The 19,894-nt window shown below is 41.3% G+C and overlaps 1 protein-coding gene across 1 annotated transcript in view; it reads right to left on the bottom strand.

The window, feature by feature from the left end:
- The window catches only part of dpy19l3 (dpy-19 like C-mannosyltransferase 3), a 99,004-nt gene extending 79,678 nt beyond the window's left edge, over nt 1-19,326 (bottom strand). Inside the window, exons 1-8 of the mRNA XM_072465530.1 lie at nt 19,054-19,326; nt 14,854-14,944; nt 10,499-10,620; nt 5,121-5,266; nt 2,904-3,027; nt 2,563-2,697; nt 1,326-1,457; nt 15-116 (exon numbers count right to left, since the gene is read on the bottom strand). Coding sequence (XP_072321631.1) covers nt 15-116; nt 1,326-1,457; nt 2,563-2,697; nt 2,904-3,027; nt 5,121-5,266; nt 10,499-10,620; nt 14,854-14,944; nt 19,054-19,326 — 1,125 coding nt within the window. The remainder of the gene's footprint in view (nt 1-14; nt 117-1,325; nt 1,458-2,562; nt 2,698-2,903; nt 3,028-5,120; nt 5,267-10,498; nt 10,621-14,853; nt 14,945-19,053) is intronic.
- Between the last annotated feature and the right edge of the window lie 568 nt (nt 19,327-19,894).

Genomic DNA, 19,894 nt, shown 5'->3' with positions numbered 1-19,894 from the left:
AAAGGAGGAAGTACCTTGGCCAGACAGTTGATGGCGACGGTGAGGAGGAGGACCGCGGCGGTGTGAAGAAGAAGCTTGCCCGCGCGAACTAGAAAACGTCCTGTTTTTAGATTCGACTGGAAGAAAACAAAATGCACACGTTCGTTACCCCAATTAGGGAGACAATTTGCTGTTACCAATCACCAACTGTTAGTGACGCCTTCGAAACACGACGCAATAACACAAGGATCAGCTCAAGGTTTACTCAGTGTTTACAACGATTACTTGTATTATGAGAAAACATCTAATAAAATAGTCGTTTGGACCTTTTAAATTGAAAATGTTTGATCTTTCCAAGCAGCTTTGTCAATTCCGCCTGTTATTTAATTGACCTGAACGACCTTCACGAACATTTTGCGTTGTGGAAGTAGCGCTACAACTACAGTATTATTGAGTTATTGATCCTGTTCTCTTACGTTCTTACATTTACAGCCCACGATAAATAATATATGATTGTTGCGCTGCTAAGCTGAATCTACAGGGTGCATCCCCGTGGCTGAAAAATCTATGAGAATAATCAGAAAACCCAATAATTAAATCTGATTTTGGTGTGTGTTTACATGCACAGGGGATAAAATAATGAGAATAAAAATATAAAAAATAAAATGAACAAATGTCAGTTTATTTGTGGATTTACAGGCCTAATTGATTTATAATAATTTAATTTAAATAATCAGATTTTGGTGTGTGTTTACAAGCACAATTATATGAAATAATGACAGTTACAAAAAAAAAAAAAAAAGCCAGTTAATTTTGGATTTTTAGAGTAACTGTGGATTATAAAATACAGGCCTAATTAATTTAAATAATTAAATCTAATTTTGGTGTGTGTTTATGTAAGTACAAGAGATGAAATTATAATTTTTTTTATTTTTTAAAGTCAGTTTATTTGTGATTTTTCTTTGGAGTAACTTGAATATAAAATACAGGCCTAATTAAGTATTTTATTATTTTTCATTTTCTCTTTTATTTTTGGTCTTTGCCACATCAGTTTGGCGTTGTAATTTGCGTTGTCAAAACAATCAGAAAGAAATCAGATTACTCGGATCAGATGCACCCGTTAACGTGCCATTTCAATAATCGGATAACGCCGGGGATCAGATCGTGTTTTCCATGTAAACATAAATAATATATGCTGCTGCCATTATGCAACGTGATGAAAGCTGGGCAACAATTTCAACTCGTTTTCCTCCTTTTCTGAGCGCATCGTCATCGCGACCTTTACGGCTGCACGATTTGCATAACAGGAAATACTGTTACTGGTACATAGTAAATATCAACACTACCTGCCAATGTCGGACAAAAAGTGTGGCAACGATAAAGCTCAAAACCAGCGATCCAAGTATCATGGAGTTACAGAACTGAAGAAGCCACACGCTCAGGAGACCGCTGACTTGAACCAGATACAAGGTGGTCACCTGTCAATCAGAAACATTGAAATAATAACAGCAACAAAAATCATATTCACAAACTTTAGTCAAGGTCGAGATTCATTCATGTCAATTATATACAGTGATTTCCGGAAGTTGCTAATTTTTTCATAGTATGGTCGACTTATACTCCAGAGCGACTTATATGTGATATTATTTCTTATTTTCACACTGGCAACCGCATTTCATATGTTGATTGTTTTCACACTGACAACCACAAGAGGGCGCTCTAGGCTCTAAGCGACGCAGAAGAAGAATCTGCACTTCCTCTGGAGTTTGTGGAGTTGTTTAGAAGTAACACAGAGGAAGAAGAATTCAGTGGATTTAGTGATTTGGGGTAAAACTGATGCTTTGGTAAACTTGTTAGCATGTTCTTTATGCTATAGTTATCTGAATAACTGTTCATATGTTACGTTAACATACCAGACACTTGGGTTAGGGTTATGAACCACAGTTCATTGTCTAGTTTCTTTTTTTCTATATCATGCATTTTTTGGCTGGTGCGATTTATACTCCAGAGCGACTTATAGTCCAGAAAATACAGTATGTGAGCTCTACAGTCTTTTTATGTGTTAATGGGCACGGATTAAAAGTCTGTTATGTTGAAAACAATACTGAAAACTGTTTTTATTTTGTTTAAAACAATCTACAATCTAGATCATTCAATATGATATTCATTAGCCTGACACAATGTCCTATAGCAGGGCTGTTCAAGGCCCAGGGGCCAGATCGTGCCCTCAAAAGGTTTAATCCAGCCCGCGACCCATCCTCCAAATGTTAAAAACAATATGGTTTGTTTACAAGTTTAATCCTGGGTCAGTTTAGTTACTAGTTCAGCCCCGGTTGGTTTATTCTCTTAGTTTCATTCTGGTTCAGTGCTGGATTGGCGAGAGCAGCGTTGGTAAAGCTTTTTGTATTGTATTCAAGTCTAATATGCAGTAGTTATTTCATAATGAAGGAACAGATCTCGTGTTGTGGATAGTCCTTGGGACGATGTCAAAGTGGTGGCATGTCGAGGGGCCCAGAGGCCACGGCCCCTCTGGAGAATCTAACTGAACAGCCCCGCCCTCTCGACTTAAACACAGTACCACACCTGTTTGGTTGACAAGAAGTCCGTACAGTCCAGAGTGTAAATGATGAGCGCTTGAACCAGCAGGATGAACTGATTGAACTGCCACGTCAAGCAGAAGCACAATGTGGTCACGTACATCAGCCACACCATCACCTTCTGTAAAAGAAACAACGCAAAGGAAAACACACAGTGAGAGTTTAATGACCTCCGAGTGGCTCCATAAGTGCAGTTTAATCAAGCTGAGGAGACACAGCAATTGCGTTGATTGGATGAGTGAGAATACTCTAAATGACTGTACAGGGTTTTGATCAAACGTCGTCTAGGTTGCGGTGAAACAAGTGTATATATATATATATATGTACCTGTTGTAAGGCGGAGAGCTGAGGCCGGAGATAGCACGTGATCGTGGCCACTTGTAGAGCAAAGAAGGGCAGAGACCAGTTTTCTCTGAGCGAAATGGTGAACTCCACACGAGTGGTGTCGATCCTGGAAGGAAAGGAGCAAGCATGATTATCCGAATGCTTAATGTACCGTATTTCCCGGAGTATAAGTCGCATCCGAGTATAAGTCGCACCTGAGTATAAGTCGCACCAGCCAAAAAATGCATAATAGAGAAGAAAAATACATATATAAGTCGCACTGGAGTATGAAATGCAGTTGCAAGTGTGAACATAACAAATAATATCACATATAAGTCACTCCGGAGTATAAGTATATAAGTATAAATATAAGTATAAGTCGCACCCCGGTCAAAACTATGAAAAAAGGTGCAACTTTTTAAAGAATTAAATCTTCCGTTATATGTTGTGTTAGTTAGTCCTATAAATGATGTGGATAGAGAAAAAAATGATATTCATATCAGTGCAAGACCATTTACATTTGATTGAAATATTCATATCGTCGCAAATAAAATCCCAATTACAATTTGTGTTCGTCTCGAAAAATTGATTTATTTCTGCCCAAAATTGTAGCTTTACGTCGCCTGAAGAAAAACCATAGCAACACATGGACCACCAACAAACCTTTTATCCATTCTAGCTCATTTAGTGAATCTCAGAATGTCGACACGACTCACGCTGTGAAATGTTTGTCTGCTGTGTGAGAAACGCCGACATCGCGTACAATAACCTCCCATATTCTTGTTTACAATCCATACATCGTGCACTTCCTGAATGAAAACGCTGTGAAAAGCCAGTGACCTTTCTCGCTTCGCTTCAGAAGGTCTCGCGCAGAAGTCTGGCCTCGGTATTGATCGAAAAGGACAGCGGCAAAAAAGAAACGCTAGCTCGGACAAACGTGTTGCCTCGGCCCGACAGGATGCCATACCGTACGGTTCATCTCGCCCTCGACAAGAGCAGGAAGGTCAAAGAAGGTCAAATCCGGGTGAACAGGCGACTACAACAAAGTCCGCGCACCAGATTCTGCAAGTTTAAAGATGTTTGAAAAGTTTGATTGAAGTGGAGCGAAGAATTCAGGTACGAGAGCTTCATTTCTCATTTTTTAAAGCCTTTTAGTGCCAGAACGAGTAACTCTGACTCATCCTTTAACTCACTCGTCCTTTATTTGTTCCTCTTTTATTTACTCGTACAGCAAGTGTGGCCTTTGAATAAGAAATCTGTCGATGTTGTCTTAATCAACGATTTTGTAATTGTTTTGTTGGTATTATAATGGTTTATAATGGCATCGTGTGTCGCTAAGTATTAAAGGTAAAGCATGAGTTTATTCTGCCTTGTTTTACTTTTTTACTAAGTTTGTGGATACTGTACAGTTTTGAGAGCGTTTGCGGCTTTCTCGGTCGATTACAGACCAATTCAGCACATCGTTAGTACTTATATACGTGCATGGCCCTCACCAGAAAAGTTACACAGCGCACCTTTAATAATAATAAAGAATAGGGATGTCACGATATCCAATTTTAAGAGGAAACGTCGCAATTTGACGACAAAATAAAAGTTAAATCCTTAATTTTCTTCACTGTTCCATTAATGCTTGATCAGCTTTATGAAATCAAACTTTCTGAACGCAAAGTTTATATCGCAAAGTTATTGCGATATAAACTGCCACATAACACACTTTTTTGGGGTCCAGATTGACTAGAAATGACCTTGTTTTCTTCTACAATTATTCTAAAATGTGTTAGTTCTCATGATTATATTGCGACTTGCGATTACAGATTTACCGAACAACCACACAAGAGAGCAAATCTAAGTCTAAAAGGGCGCGGCATTGCTTAGAAAAACACACTACCGTATTTTCTGGACTATAAGTTGCACCTGAGTATAAGTCGCACAAGCCAAAAAGTGCAAAAAAGAGAAGAAAAAAAACATATATAAGTCGCACTGGAGTATGAAATGCGGTTGCAAGTGTGAAAATAACAAATAATATCGGAGTATAAGTACAAATATAAGTATAAGTCGCACCCCGGCCAAAACTATGAAAAAAGGTTCAACTTATAGTCCGGAAAATACGGTAAACGTTGCCCGGATCATAAATGGAAGTGAAATCACACAACTTTACGAAACAGAACAAGTAACGGAGCGGAGAACTCTTCTTCTTCTTCTCCTTCTTTAAATACGCACCTGTTGAGGATGTACCAGACCCCCGTGAGCGCGCCGGCCATCCACGAGCCCGACAGGAGCCACGCCGTCAGGTACAGGGCCATGACGTACACGGCCTGCAGCGAGAAGACGGTGTAGATGTAGAAGTAAACCGGCTCCAGGTACGACTGCAGACACACAGGCACGCAGGTCATTAAAGGGGCGCGCGCAGGTCATTAAATGGGTGCGCACAGGTCATGAAAGGGGACCACACAGGTCATGAAAGGGGTGCACACAGGTCATTAAAGGGGCGCGCGCAGGTCATTAAAGGGGCGCGCACAGGTCATTAAAGGGGCGCACACAGGTCATTAAAGGGGCGCGCGCAGGTCATTAAAGGGGCGCGCACAGGTCATTAAAGGGGCGCACACAGGTCATTAAAGGGGCGTACACAGGTCATTAAAGGGGCACGCAGAGGTCATTAAAGGGGCGCGCACAGGTCATTAAAGGGGCGCACACAGGTCATTAAAGGGGTGCACACAGGTCATTAAAGGGGACCACACAGGTCATGAAAGGGGTGCACACAGGTCATTAAAGGGGCGCGCGCAGGTCATTAAAGGGGCGCGCACAGGTCATTAAAGGGGCGCACACAGGTCATTAAAGGGGCGCGCGCAGGTCATTAAAGGGGCGCGCACAGGTCATTAAAGGGGCGCACACAGGTCATTAAAGGGGCGTACACAGGTCATTAAAGGGGCACGCAGAGGTCATTAAAGGGGCGCGCACAGGTCATTAAAGGGGCGCACACAGGTCATTAAAGGGGTGCACACAGGTCATTAAAGGGGACCACACAGGTCATGAAAGGGGTGCACACAGGTCATTAAAGGGGCGCGCACAGGTCATTAAAGGGGCGCGCACAGGTCATTAAAGGGGCGCACACAGGTCATTAAAGGGGCGTACACAGGTCATTAAAGGGGCACGCAGAGGTCATTAAAGGGGCGCGCACAGGTCATTAAAGGGGCGCACACAGGTCATTAAAGGGGTGCACACAGGTCATTAAAGGGGCATACACAGGTCATTAAAGGATCCAAACAGGTCATTTAAGGGGCGCGCACAGGTCATTAAAGGGGCGTAGGGCAGGTTTTTACCATTGTCAAATTTTGATTTTATTTGGTGTGTTTATACCTGTTGTACATTATAGTTTTACACAAATCGAGCAGGTATTTGTGGTTGAAAAATCTGTAGAAAATGACAGGAGGTGACATCACACCAGGGCTACTCATTCCAGTCAAGGTTTATGCATAATTTACACAAAGAAGCAACTTTTTTTTAACCCTCTAAACATTAAAGTCGCTCTCATACATCTTTATTTGTAAATTTTGTATCATTAATTTTACATTGAATTAGTTTTTGCCCAGTGTTTGCTGGGTAATTTCCTAGTGTGTTGTCATCAAGTACAAACAGGAAGTGAAATTATAAACCAAAAAGAAAAATTGCTATTCTGTGATAATACTTTTATACTTTTGAGCAAAATATATGAAATGAAAATATATTTAACTTAACTGCATTTTAGTTCAATAAGTGGTCCGACCTGTAGGGGGCGCTTTAAAGGGCTGCGAGATTAGCAGAAACGTCAAGTAAATTGTAATTGGATTCAGATTCAGACGACTTTATTAATCCAACAATTAGTGACATTACATGTACATTATCACTTTAATGTGATAATACGAGTTTACATTTAAAAAGCGATAGAAGTGTGGACAAAAGAGTTTAGATATTTGTTTTTGACTAAGGAACAACATAGCGACGGCTCTAAAAACGATATAATAAAAAACAAACAAAACAAAAAATAATGAACAAACAGGAAAAGAGTTTGACTTCCTTAAGAGGTGCGGTCTCGTTAGACAAAAGACGCGGTGTTCACGTCAAATTTAAACTGTCCGTCAAAAACCGCGCCCGGATATTTGTAAGATAGTTGTTGACGTCGGTAAAAAGGTCACTGAGCATTTTTTGAATCTTTTATTTTTTTTTTTTCACAAATAAATTAGCTGAGTGCGTTCGACTTATTAGCCGTTGCTGGAGCTAACTTTCTTTCCGATGAGTCGCTTTGGGCGGAGCTACAATTCACTTTAAGTTCATTGTTTGTGGCAGAATCCTGTGAACGCGTAACTAAAGCACAAAACGACTCTTCCAGTTTGTCCGTCTGAATCGTGGTTAATCCAGCACAAATAGTAAAGATACAGTAAATTATTTAACGTAAAAGTGGAATCTTGGAAGTCGTTGACATTGAAATTGTAATTTTGTGTTATATCGCTAGCTAATTTTATATCAAATGATTAAAATAATGACATTAAAGAGGTTTTTAAACACGTTTTTAAACAAATGCATGCAATTTGTCCGGGTCAGTTTGTGTTTTATAATAATAAAATAATTAGCTGAGCAGGTTTTTTTCCGTACTTAATCACGTTAACAATGCCTCGATTTTATTTAAAAACCTCAATCGCAAATCGAACCGCAATCACGGGAAAAACTTTAGCCGTCGTTCCCCAATCAGTCAGCGCTAGTTCATTACACCCGCTAAACGAACCCGCTAAACGAACGCGCTAAACGAACACGCTAAACAAACACGATAAACAAACACGCTAAACCAACACGCTAAATGAACGCGCTAAACAAACGCACTAAACGAACGCGCTAAACGAACACGCTAAACCAACACGCTAAGCAAACACGCTAAACGAACACGCTAAATGAACACGCTAAATGAACACGCTAAACGAGCGTGCTAAACAAACACGCTAAACGAACACACTAAACGAACACGCTAAACGAACATGCTAAACAAACACGCTAAACGAGCGCGCTAAACAAACACGCTAAACGAACACACTAAATAAACACGCTAAACGAACATGCTAAACGAACACGCTCCACGAACACGCTAAACCAACACGCTAAATGAACACGCTAAACGAACACGCTAAACGAGCGCGCTAAACAAACACGCTAAACAAACACGCTAAACAAACACACTAAACCAACAAGCTAAACAAACATGCTAAATGAACACGCTAAATGAACACGCTAAACCAACACGCTAAATGAACACGCTAAACGAACACGCTAAATGAACACGCTAAACCAACACGCTAAACGAGCGTGCTAAACAAACACGCTAAACAAACACGCTAAACGAACACGCTAAACGAACACGCTATACGAACACGCTATATGAACATGCTAAACCAACACGCTAAATGAACGCGCTAAACGAACGCACTAAACGAACGCGCTAAACCAACACGCTAAACCAACACGCTAAGCAAACGCGCTAAACGAACACGCTAAACGAACACGCTAAACGAGCGTGCTAAACAAACACGCTAAATGAACACACTAAACGAACACGCTAAACGAACATGCTAAACAAACACGCTAAACGAGCGCGCTAAACAAACACGCTAAACGAACACACTAAATGAACACGCTAAACGAACATGCTAAACGAACACGCTACACGAACACGCTAAACCAACACGCTAAATGAACACGCTAAACGAACATGCTAAACGAACACGCTAAACAAGCGCGCTAAACAAACACGCTAAACAAACACACTAAAGCAACAAGCTAAACAAACACGCTAAATGAACACGCTAAACCAACACGCTAAACGAACATGCTAAACGAACACCCTAAACGAGCGCGCTAAACAAACACACTAAATGAACACGCTAAACGAACACACTAAATGAACACGCTAAACGAACACACTAAATGAACACGTCATCCCCTGAGCCCGCTCGCCGTCGCACTCTGGCATTTCACCGTCTGATATTTTACCTCCTGACATTCTTGCCGCTCGGCCGAGGAGCTGTTTCTCACTTAATTGATGCGACGATAACGGAACCTTTTCCCCGGTGACGAGCGCGAGCAGCGCCCGCCGCCGCCGCGGTCATACGCCGACAGAGAAGCGAAATGCCACCAACGCTTTTGACGAGAAAAAGTCAAGCTGTGGACGTTCTTTTGTGCGTCTGGAAATGTGCATTTGACCCACTCTTCGACGCCGCGGGGGGGAAAGCGCCAGGCGGAGGGGGCGTGTAGCGAGCTAAAAGTGTAGCGAGCTAAAAGTGTAGCGAGCTAAAAGTGTAGCGAGCTAAAAGTGTAGTGAGCTTAAAGTGTAGCGAGCTAAAAGTGCAGCGAGCTAAAAGTGTAGCGAGCTAAAAGTGTAGCGAGCTAAAAGTGTAACTAGCGCTTAATTGGCCCGTTACGTGTGAGTCAGGCTGATGGGGGAAAGTATAAACCCATCTGCGCAAAGACCACGTTTTACTGTAGCGTTGTCGTGATGCTAACATTTGAAACTCGATTTTGATGCTCGATTTTGGGCTCGACACCATTTATGATTCCACAATGATCATTTAAAATAAAACAACTCTACATTATGGGGTTTTGTTTGTGGAATTTTGAGGCAAATAATGAATTTGATCCATTCTGGACTAAGGGTTTAACGTGGAAAAATGTGGAAAAAGTGGCTTTCCAAATGCTCTGTATTTTTAGTCATTTCAACATAAAATACATGTTATAAATTCTGTTGATGATTTGTTTTAGTATAAATACATGTCCAAATGAGAATCTAGTTTAGACATTAGTTTTGATCCGATTATCCCTAATTTATGAATATGAATTTATATTAACGAAAGGCCAAAACTCTTCAATTCTAAAATAGTTTAAGCCGCAGTCACTGATAAACAAACTTAAACAAACATAACTGTTTAATCATTACAACCAAAGAATGACGACGTATGTAAAAGTATTACGATATCACAAACAATCTATTGCAATCCAAATATAATACAATCCAACTTCATTTGTATAGTACATTTTACCAACACAAAGTCTCCAATGTACAAGAGTGCAAAACAAGCACAAGTAAAATACGTATTTTCTGGAGTATAAGTCGCACCAGCCAAAAAATGCATAATAGAGAAGAAAAAAACATATAAGTTGCACTGGAGTATGAAATGCAGTTGCAAGTGTGAAAATAACAAATAATATCACATATAAGTCGCTCTGGAGTATAAGTATATAAGTATAAATATTATTACAAGTGTAGCAAAGCATCAGTTTTACCCCAAATCACTAAATCCACTGAATTCTTCTTCCTCTGTGTCACTTCTAAACAACTCCACAAACTCCAGAGGAAGTGCAGATTTTTCCTGCGTCGCTTAGAGCCTAGAGCGCCCTCTTGTGGTTGTCAGTGTGAAAATAACGAATAATATCACATATAAGTCGCTCTGGAGTATAAGTATATAAGTATAAATATAAGTCGCACCCGGGCCTAAACAATGAAAAAAGGTGCAACTTATAGTCCAGAAAATACGGTAGCTCCTCATTTTTATCGGACAAATTGCCGTTCTGTCCGTTACCTGTACGGGCAGCAGTCTGTAGAGCACGGCCAGAACCACTTCCTGGTAGATGTTCATTCGCTGGAGCAGATTGATGGTCCTCTTGGATTCTGTCGAGTTGTCGTGGATCAACTCGGAGAGCCCTTGGAAAGGAGGAGAAGACACGCACTTTAGAACGCCACAGATTCCCTCGCGGCGCTATGGATTGATAACGGTTATTATTGGCTCCGTGACAAGCTGTGACGGACGGACCTTTTCCCGGGAGCGCGGCCCGTGAGGGGATAATGGCCAGGTTCAGAACGCACGGTGAGTCGTCGCGGCGACCTTGGAGCCGTCCTCGAGTATTACGTGAAGTATTTGTTTTTCTTTTGACTTACTTCTGATGGAGGTTTTTGTCGTTTGATTCGGTTTGAAGGTGAAAAGGTCGTAGTTCACACGTGCGCGTCTCGTTAGCTCGGGGTCAATGAGGTTTTGTCAGAATAATGTGAGAGCTGTCAGTCAAATGAGTCTGAACGGAAGGTGAAAGTTAGAGAATGTATAAAAGGTGAGTGTTTGATTTTTAGTTTTTTCTTCTTTCTTTCTTTTTGTTTTTTTAATTTAAATGTTTGGGGAAAAAAATCAAATAAAGATATATAGATATTCAAAAACAAAAACTGAAAAAGAAAGACGACCCGAGAGAGAGCAGAGACAAAATAAAAGCAGCAGATAAATAAAAAGCCAACAAATAAAAGAAAAAAATATTGAAAAATTAAAATCATGGCCTAAAAAACCTTTAAAAAAATAAACAAAGTCCCATTCTTCTTTCTTTTATTTTATTCTTTCTGGTCATTCTGTTTTATTCTGTATATTTGTCTATAAAATGTGAATAAAAAATAAATAAAATCAAAATAAATAATAATAATAAAAGATAAGATAAGATAATCCTTTATTGTCCACACATGGGGAAATTTCATTGTTGCAACGCAGGTAGATACAGAGGAAAGGACAGATCACTTATAGGAGGTCTGAAAAACACTTTCAGTAGAAGATCTCTTATAGACAAAAACTCCTATAGACAAAACCTCCCATTACCCAGTGATTGTTTAATGTAATATAATGTTGTGTTTTTGTTGTTTATTTTTATGATGCTTTTGTGTGCATTTTTTTATTAGCAAAAAATAATTTGTCAATACTTTTTTTTTGGAGTACCCTGATAATGATAGTAGTTTAGTTATTTATTTATTTCAAACCTACATATAACATAGTTTACAACAGAGAAACTGCTTGTTTTGCAGACAATATTGAGTAAATCCAACAGAAATGTGTTTAAACATGTTTTAGTGGAGGTTTGAAGTGCCCCCTACAGGTCAGACGAGTTTTGTGTTTTAAGTTAAAGTTAAATAAAGCAGAAAAGTTCTCTGAATAACTGTTAATATGTTACGTTAACATACCAGACACTTACCACAGTTCTGTCTGTGCCTCATGTAGCTGAAGGTGTTAGCGTTAGCATACGTACATCTATTCACCATGTTCTCTCATCTGTTATTATTTTAAACTGCATTTCAAGATGAAATGTCTGTTCTTTGTCTTGGATTTTATCAAATACATTTCCCCCACACTTTTATTTTTACTTTCCATTCCAACCCGGGTCTGTCCCAGTTTTTAAACTTGAAAATCTGGTCAGTCAACTTAAGATGTTAGAAGTTTCCAAACTCATCTACAAACTGTGAATTATTTGTATTTTCCTGGTTTTAAGAAGGTGTAATTTTGCAGGGTTCTTATTATTTCTTCTTCACAAGAACTTTGTTTTTATAAGCACTGATTGAAGAGCAATTGAGTTAGTTCTATAGTTAAATTCACATTTTTTTTTGCTATATATGAACCTCAATCAAGACATTTACGGGGATGTTTTAGCGCATATTCAATAATAAACGTATTCAATCCCTTTCTCTGAGTTGAAACTACAAATAATATCACCCAGCCTCCTTTTGTGCAATAGTCCAAGCTAGGCTAAAATAACATTTAAAAAATAAAAATTTTAAAAAATCCCAATATTTTTCATAATTGTTTTTAATCTAAAAACAAACAAACATTAAAAACAGCTTTCAAAACAAATTTTCCCTTTCCCCCTCTATTGTAACTCTAAAATAGTGACATTTCCAAATTATTATCAACTTTCTGTGGCGAACAAATAGAAATGATCGGTTATTTTATCAGTTAAAAATGTCATTACGGTGCATCCGAGCCATGTTTTCACTGACAGAAGAACCGGTTGTGGAACTCTTCCTTAAAAAGAACACAAATGAACCAGAAATTACTGAATCGAGAGCGAAAAATGGCACAAAATGAAAAAATCCATCCAATCCGTCCCAGGTCCAAGCTTTTCCACGCTCTCTGTATTCCCCATGATTCATGTTGGTGCATCTGAAACGGCGTCGTCTCCATTGGACTGCAATAACGTTGACACCAGCAGGAGCAGCGGAGTTCTGGCCTTTCGCTGTTGCCATGTGTCACCTTGATCATCGGCGCGTTCCCGATCCATGAAATGAGACCGTAAAAAACCCCGGCGACGCCTCTTCTCGCCGAATACATCACGGCCGCACAGCCAACGCTTAAAGTCCACTTATTGATCGATCTGCGTCTCACTCTATGACCTCCACAGCGCCGTGTCATTTCTCCACCTGTGTTTGGTCATATTCTTACAATTCATCTTTTTTTCTATAGATTTTCTCTTCGGCGTGCTGTGCTTTTCTCGCACGATTTATTTTTGGGGAAGTGAAAGAAAGAAGTAAAAAGTATTGTGGTCCAGACAGTGAGGTCAGACGCGTCGCGGTTTGATTAGTCGCCGCGACGTAGTTCAATTATTAGTTTTTTGGCCGGGAAAGAGTCCGGGAAACAGCGGCGGGCTTAGCAGGCAAAGGCCAGAGGAATAATTAGAGTAATTTCTCTCGCAACAAACGAAGCGTCAACAGCAGTTATTTTTGCTCATGCTGCAGCTGCACGGGAAAACAAAAGAGCACTTTGCGGTATCAGTGAGAAAACTACATAAAACAGCTTAGACTTAGAATAATTGGAGGAAAAACAAAAAGGCCGTTTATAATTGCAATCGTCCTATCTGGGGCCGGGTCGCAGAGGCAGCAGTCCAAGCAGGGATTCCCACACTTCCCTCACCCCAGACACTTCCTCCAGCTCTTCCGGGGGGTGTTCCCAGGCTCTTCTCGGTGGGACCAGCCTGGAAAACACACTCTCCAAGGAAGCATTCAAAAGGCATCCACCTCAGCTGCTCCTCCCAACGTGTAGGAGCAGTGGGTCTACTCCGAGCTCCTCCCGTGTGACTGAGCTCCTCCCCCTTTCTCTAAGGGAACGCCCAGCCACGCGGCGCAGGAAACTCATGACGACCGCTTGTATCCGCGATCTTGTTCTTTTGGTTATTTCCCTTTTTATTTCTTATTTAGCATTAGCCTATATCATTGTAGATGTAAGTAAGGATGTCACACTATAAAATGTTAGTGTTACAATTATTGTGCAAGGAAATATCACGATTTTACATAATAATTGACACCATGAAGAAACAACAGTCAGCTCTTTGATTCTCTCATGTCAAAATGGATGTGAATGATGTCACTAGTTTTATCAAATCAAACCTTCTGAATGTTAAAGTCATGACATTGTGATATGAGCAGATACAAATACACTTTACCTTTAGGTTAACTTTGTTGGTGCATAGATTGAAATGAATTTGCTTCTGATGATTTTCTAAATTATACTGACAAAAATGTATCTCTCAGTACTTTTGTGCAGTATCCTGAGAACGTTAGTCAGACCAAGTCAAACCAACAGAAATGTGTGTGCAACGTATAAAGTTTTATTATCAGACAAATGTGAAAATGTAGAATCACAAAAGTGTAGAATCACTTTAAACTCAATTATTATTATTATTATTTTAGCATTTTTTACAATTAAACAATATACTAAATATTCCAATGTTTTATTTATTTATCATTTATTATCACTCATTATTATTTTATTTATCTTTAAAACAAAATTCACAAAATTATTATCTAAATTGTAATACATTGCCCACCTCAACTCACAATTATATACATTTTTTTGTTTCAATTTTTTCGACGATATTGTGACCAGAAAAATCAACTGAATGATCTCGACAGCCCCACAGTTTGTTTCCATGGAGATATTATTGCTTTACCAGAAACGTTAATTATTTCATATTGCTATAAATCCCATCTAAAAACATTTGCATTTCCACTGTGCGCAGGCCCACCTCTCCACAGATCTGACCTGTGATGCCGCTCAGTTTGTGCAGTGGAACATTCCAGACGTATAACCCACAAATGTTACGTAGTGCACCTTTAAACTTTGAACTAATCCAAACGTACCTTCGCTTATGGACGGCGCCCGTAACATTTGCTTGTAGTACGAGTAATAGAGTCCACACTCGGTCCGGAACGAGATCTCGCGCTCCACTTCCTGAAAACATACGAAGTAAATAACAGTCAAATGTGAAAAACGCCCTCATGTGGCTAATTATGAAACAACAAGCTGCCACGACATGACAGGAAGCAGCGGGAGACGTTTGAACGGCTAATGCAGCGGTAAATACACTCATATGTCAGGTGCGTAGAGCGGCGCTTCCACGCAGATTAGACAAACAGGAAGTAGAAAACAACAACAGGAAGTGAAGCAGTCTGCCATATTGAATTGAATGTCTAGATTTTTCCTCCACAGCTGCTTCTGTTTTCGCAGGGTTTGTGTTAATTTAAATAAAACTGCATCTTAAAGCGCCCTCTACAGGTCGGACGCACTAAAATAATACACTAAAAATTGCATATCACAATCATTCCCAATGTCGTGCAGCCCTATAATACATTTTATACTTTTATTTCACTTCTTGCAGAGTTTTATTTATTTGCAAATTGATCCGAACAACAATGAAATATTATTTTAAACATGTCGTGATTCTCTTTGTATTTATGTTTGGATGATATTTTACTGTTTTTATCTAATGTTGTACTCTCCCATTGTTCTGTGTTCTGTTCTATTTGTGTTTGGTTTTATCTATGTGTTTAGAAAATTGGGGGAAAAAATGAAAATATATATATATATATATATATATATATATATATATATATATATTACCGTATTTTCCTGAGTATAAGTGGCACCAGTCAAAAAATGCATAATAGAGAAGATAAAAAGCATATATAAGTCGCACTGGAGAATGAAATGCAGTTGCAAGTGTGAAAATAACAAATAATATCACATATAAGTCGCTCCGGAGTATAAGTATATAAGTACAAATATAAGTATAAGTCGCACTCCGGCCAAAACTATGAAAAAAGGTGCAATTTATAATCCGGAAAATACGGTATTTTGGAGACGACTGATTTCCCACTACACGACACTGACTTGTACACAAATATATTCAACTGAAACGAATCCCCCAAAACAAGCTGAGCCACATATTCAAATACAAAGTCCCCTCGGGCGCCGTGTGAATGTCACGCCGCTTGAGGTAAAATAAACATGTGAATTCAAACACTGCCTCCGCGGGTGAGCGCTGCTCTTAATTACACGTACAGATGTTTCCGGCTGCGTCACGTCAGCCCCGTGCTTTACAACGGTTAATTGTGGCGGGAAGAACAATGAGAGACAAACTGCTGAAGGCGTCGGACGTGAAATGTGGGCAGAAAAAAACTGCTTCGGGCCACGAGTTTGTCTAATAAGCTAACGAGATGGCAACAGTTGGTTATTTTATTATTTGCTACGTTCACTGATTGTTAGCTGCTCGTGGGTTCTTTTAATATCAAATGTTGTTGCGGCTGTATCTTAAGTTTCAGTGCGGATATGACATAAGAAATACTGACGATTGTTGGACCAATGTCAAACACAAAAAAACACAAAAAAAACACAAAAAACACACAAAAAACACACAAAAAACTCGCCATTTGGATTCAACTAAGCGAATAGAGCCCCCTGCTGGACAACTGCTGCAGGTGATGATCTTTCAGCTGTTCAACACGGTATTTAAACCCGACCGATGCATTTCTGAAACAACCGTGTGGAAAGACGAATCCCCCGGTCATGGAGGAGATGTCAGTGTCAAGAAGGGTCAAATTGTTGGCATCGAGCAGAGAAAAGGTCTAAGGTCAACTCTCTTTGTGCAGCGGTCACTCTCTTTGTGCAGCGGTCGCTCTCTTTGTGCAGCGGTCGCTCTCTTTGTGCAGTGGTCACTCTCTTTGTGCAGCGGTCGCTCTCTTTGTGCAGCGGTCGCTCTCTTTGTGCAGCGGTCACTCTCTTTGTGCAGCGGTCGCTCTCTTTGTGCAGCGGTCGCTCTCTTTGTGCAGCGGTCATTCTCTTTGTGCAGTGGTCGCTCTCTTTGTGCAGCGGTCATTCTCTTTGTGCAGTGGTCGCTCTCTTTGTGCAGCGGTCGCTCTCTTTGTGCAGCGGTCGCTCTCTTTGTGCAGTGGTCACTCTCTTTGTGCAGCGGTCGCTCTCTTTGTGCAGCGGTCGCTCTCTTTGTGCAGCGGTCGCTCTCTTTGTGCAGCGGTCGCTCTCTTTGTGCAGCGGTCGCTCTCTTTGTGCAGTGGTCGCTCTCTTTGTGCAGCAATCGCTCTCTTTGTGCAGCGCTCACTCTCTTTGTGCAGTGGTCACTCTCTTTGTGCAGCGGTCACTCTCCTTGGTCGCTCTCTTTGTGCAGCGGTCGCTCTCTTTGTGCAGCGGTCACTCTCTTTGTGCAGCGGTCGCTCTCTTTGTGCAGTGGTCACTCTCTTTGTGCAGTGGTCACTCTCTTTGTGCAGTGGTCACTCTCTTTGTGCAGCGGTCGCTCTCTTTGTGCAGCGGTCACTCTCCTTGGTCGCTCTCTTTGTGCAGCGGTCGCTCTCTTTGTGCAGTGGTCACTCTCTTTGTGCAGCAATCGCTCTCTTTGTGCAGTGGTCGCTCTCTTTGTGCAGTGGTCGCTCTCTTTGTGCAGTGGTCGCTCTCTTTGTGCAGCGGTCACTCTCCTTGGTCGCTCTCTTTGTGCAGCAATCGCTCTCTTTGTGCAGCGGTCACTCTCTTTGTGCAGCAATCGCTCTCTTTGTGCAGTGGTCGCTCTCTTTGTGCAGTGGTCGCTCTCTTTGTGCAGTGGTCGCTCTTTTTGTGCAGTGGTCGCTCTCTTTGTGCAGCGGTCGCTCTCTTTGTGCAGCGGTCACTCTCTTTGTGCAGCGGTCACTCTCTTTGTGCAGTGGTCACTCTCTTTGTGCAGTGGTACAGGTAGTGGACAGGCAGTGTATGACAAAGATTGCAAGAAAGGCTTAGAGCAGGAGTGTCCAAACTATGACCCACTTTTATGGCTTGTTTTACCTAGTTTTTGTACCATTATAACCTCAACAACAAACATTTAGTTGCGATACGGCCCTGATATTGCGCCTCTGAGACTAAATTAAGGCGTTGAAGCCCGTTAAAACCTCAGAGACATGAATGATTCAATATATTTACCGCTGGTGTGTTGCCCTCTTTGTGAATATTTCAACGTGCAGCGTGCAAAGAAAGCTTTTTGTACTCCGCGAGCTTAAGGTATCAGAAGCGTTTTGATAATAAAGCAAAAAAACATGTATATTAGATCCCGGGATTATATAAGACTTAATGAGAAATCCTCTGAAATACAGTTTTACATCATCGTGTAAGTAGAATTCAATAGATACTTTAGAATTAACTTGTTCCCTCGTAATAAAATGATAAGGGTTGTCGGCCTTTAGTGGCTCAGTTATCGGTTCATGTTTAAGTCGTATTGTTCGACTAATCATTACAGTCGGATTATTAGCATTTATACAAACAGACTGCTAGAACTTTCCAGTGTTCTGCATAGTTTATAGTGCTTTTTTCATCGTCAGTTCATTGAGATCGCCCTGACTCGCCTCCTTTTAGACGTCTAATCGCTGTAATCAACTAAATAACGTCTTGGTCAAATAAAGACCGCCGTTGGATCAGTTGACTAAAAGTGTTGGTGGTGTGAAAATGGCAAACTCTCAAAACATTTCGGTCTCCCTATGATCTGATCTTACGCTCCGTCCATGTCTTTCCTCCTTTCTGTTGCCGTGGATATAAATAACGAAATTAGTCGACGAATACAAAATGTGACGGATTAATCAAACAAACGACTAAAGGCCGACAGAAGCCAAAGACTTTCACGACGCGGTATAGAACGGCTACGACGGTTTCGCCCGGCGGAGTCGAGAGTCGAGAGTTCGAATCCCCGACTCCGACGATTTGCTGCATGTCCTCCCTTCTCTCTCAGGAATGTTCCAAGACAATACGCCATCAATACTGCGCCCACCGAGAATTCCATGCAAAGATTTGTGTCGGCTTAGCCCGCCACAACAATAACCGCAAATCCGGGCTCCGTTCACATTCCGTCTCTCCCGCTGTGAGCCGAGATTGGCCCAGTGAGGCGTGTGACACTTATTATTATTCGCGGCGCTTTACAAACCGCCGCTCGCTTAAACCGTCCCCGGGCTCTTCCTTCCCCGACACGCCGAAGCTAATTAAAGCACCGAATTAAAACCGTATCAATAATTCCCAGTCGCGGGGACTCCTACCGTGAGCTGGGAGAACCACAGAAGGTTTTCGTGGATGGCGTTGACGCTCCAGGCCTGCGTCAGAGCCAGGAGCCCGGCCAATAGCAGCCCGGGCGCCATGGAGACGCTCGGTCGCCAGGGCCCGCGGGGTGGAGCGCTCGGACCGGAACGATCGCCGAACCCAAATGGAAACGCGTCCCCTCTTGCACCCGTCCGGGCGTTGGGTGGCCGGGCAGCTCCCTCGGCGACCGGTTTGAGCTCCTCGCCGCGCGGAACCCTCCTACGAAGCTCCATGTCGAAGAGTTATTAATGATCTTGTATCTCGTAGCCGTCCGGAAGCATCACAGCGGTGAACGTAAAGGCGCAGTGTTCTCCCCTTTATTTGAAGTCGGTCCAAACAAATTTGCCTTTTAATCACTTCCAATTTGTTGCCAAAAGTTATTATGCAAAAGCGTTCTCGGCGGGAATGAGCGCTTCGTTTCCTTCCAAATCCTCATTTTGAGCTTGCCTCGGGCGAAGCAAGGGCCGGCTTCTTCTGCAAAACTCTGATGAGACGGCTAATCCTCGGCGGGAGTTAGGGTCAGAAAAAAACGGCAAGGGTTACAAGTTCAAACGCTACTGAGAATATTGAGGAATTAGTATTTTTTTACGAGAATTTAACCACCGACACTGGTATTTTTTCCAATTCGAAACTTGGTTAAATGAAGTAGGTGCTAAAATCCTTTAAAAATGAATATGCAAATCACTGCTAGCAAAGAGGCAAATGATTGGCAATTGCAGTTCAAGGCAAGATGAGAAAGTCGACAAGTAATCCAGCCAAAAGGAGCAAAAAAGTGTTCTTTGAGCCAGTCTCATGTCTGGA

The sequence above is a fragment of the Eucyclogobius newberryi genome, unplaced genomic scaffold, assembly GCF_026437365.1.
Source record: "Eucyclogobius newberryi isolate DKJ021-1_F unplaced genomic scaffold, fEucNew1.0.hap1 SCAF_5, whole genome shotgun sequence".
Lineage (NCBI taxonomy): Eukaryota > Metazoa > Chordata > Actinopteri > Gobiiformes > Gobiidae > Eucyclogobius > Eucyclogobius newberryi.
Note: the sequence above shows the minus strand (reverse complement) of the source record. Positions and strands in the feature narration are given on the sequence as shown.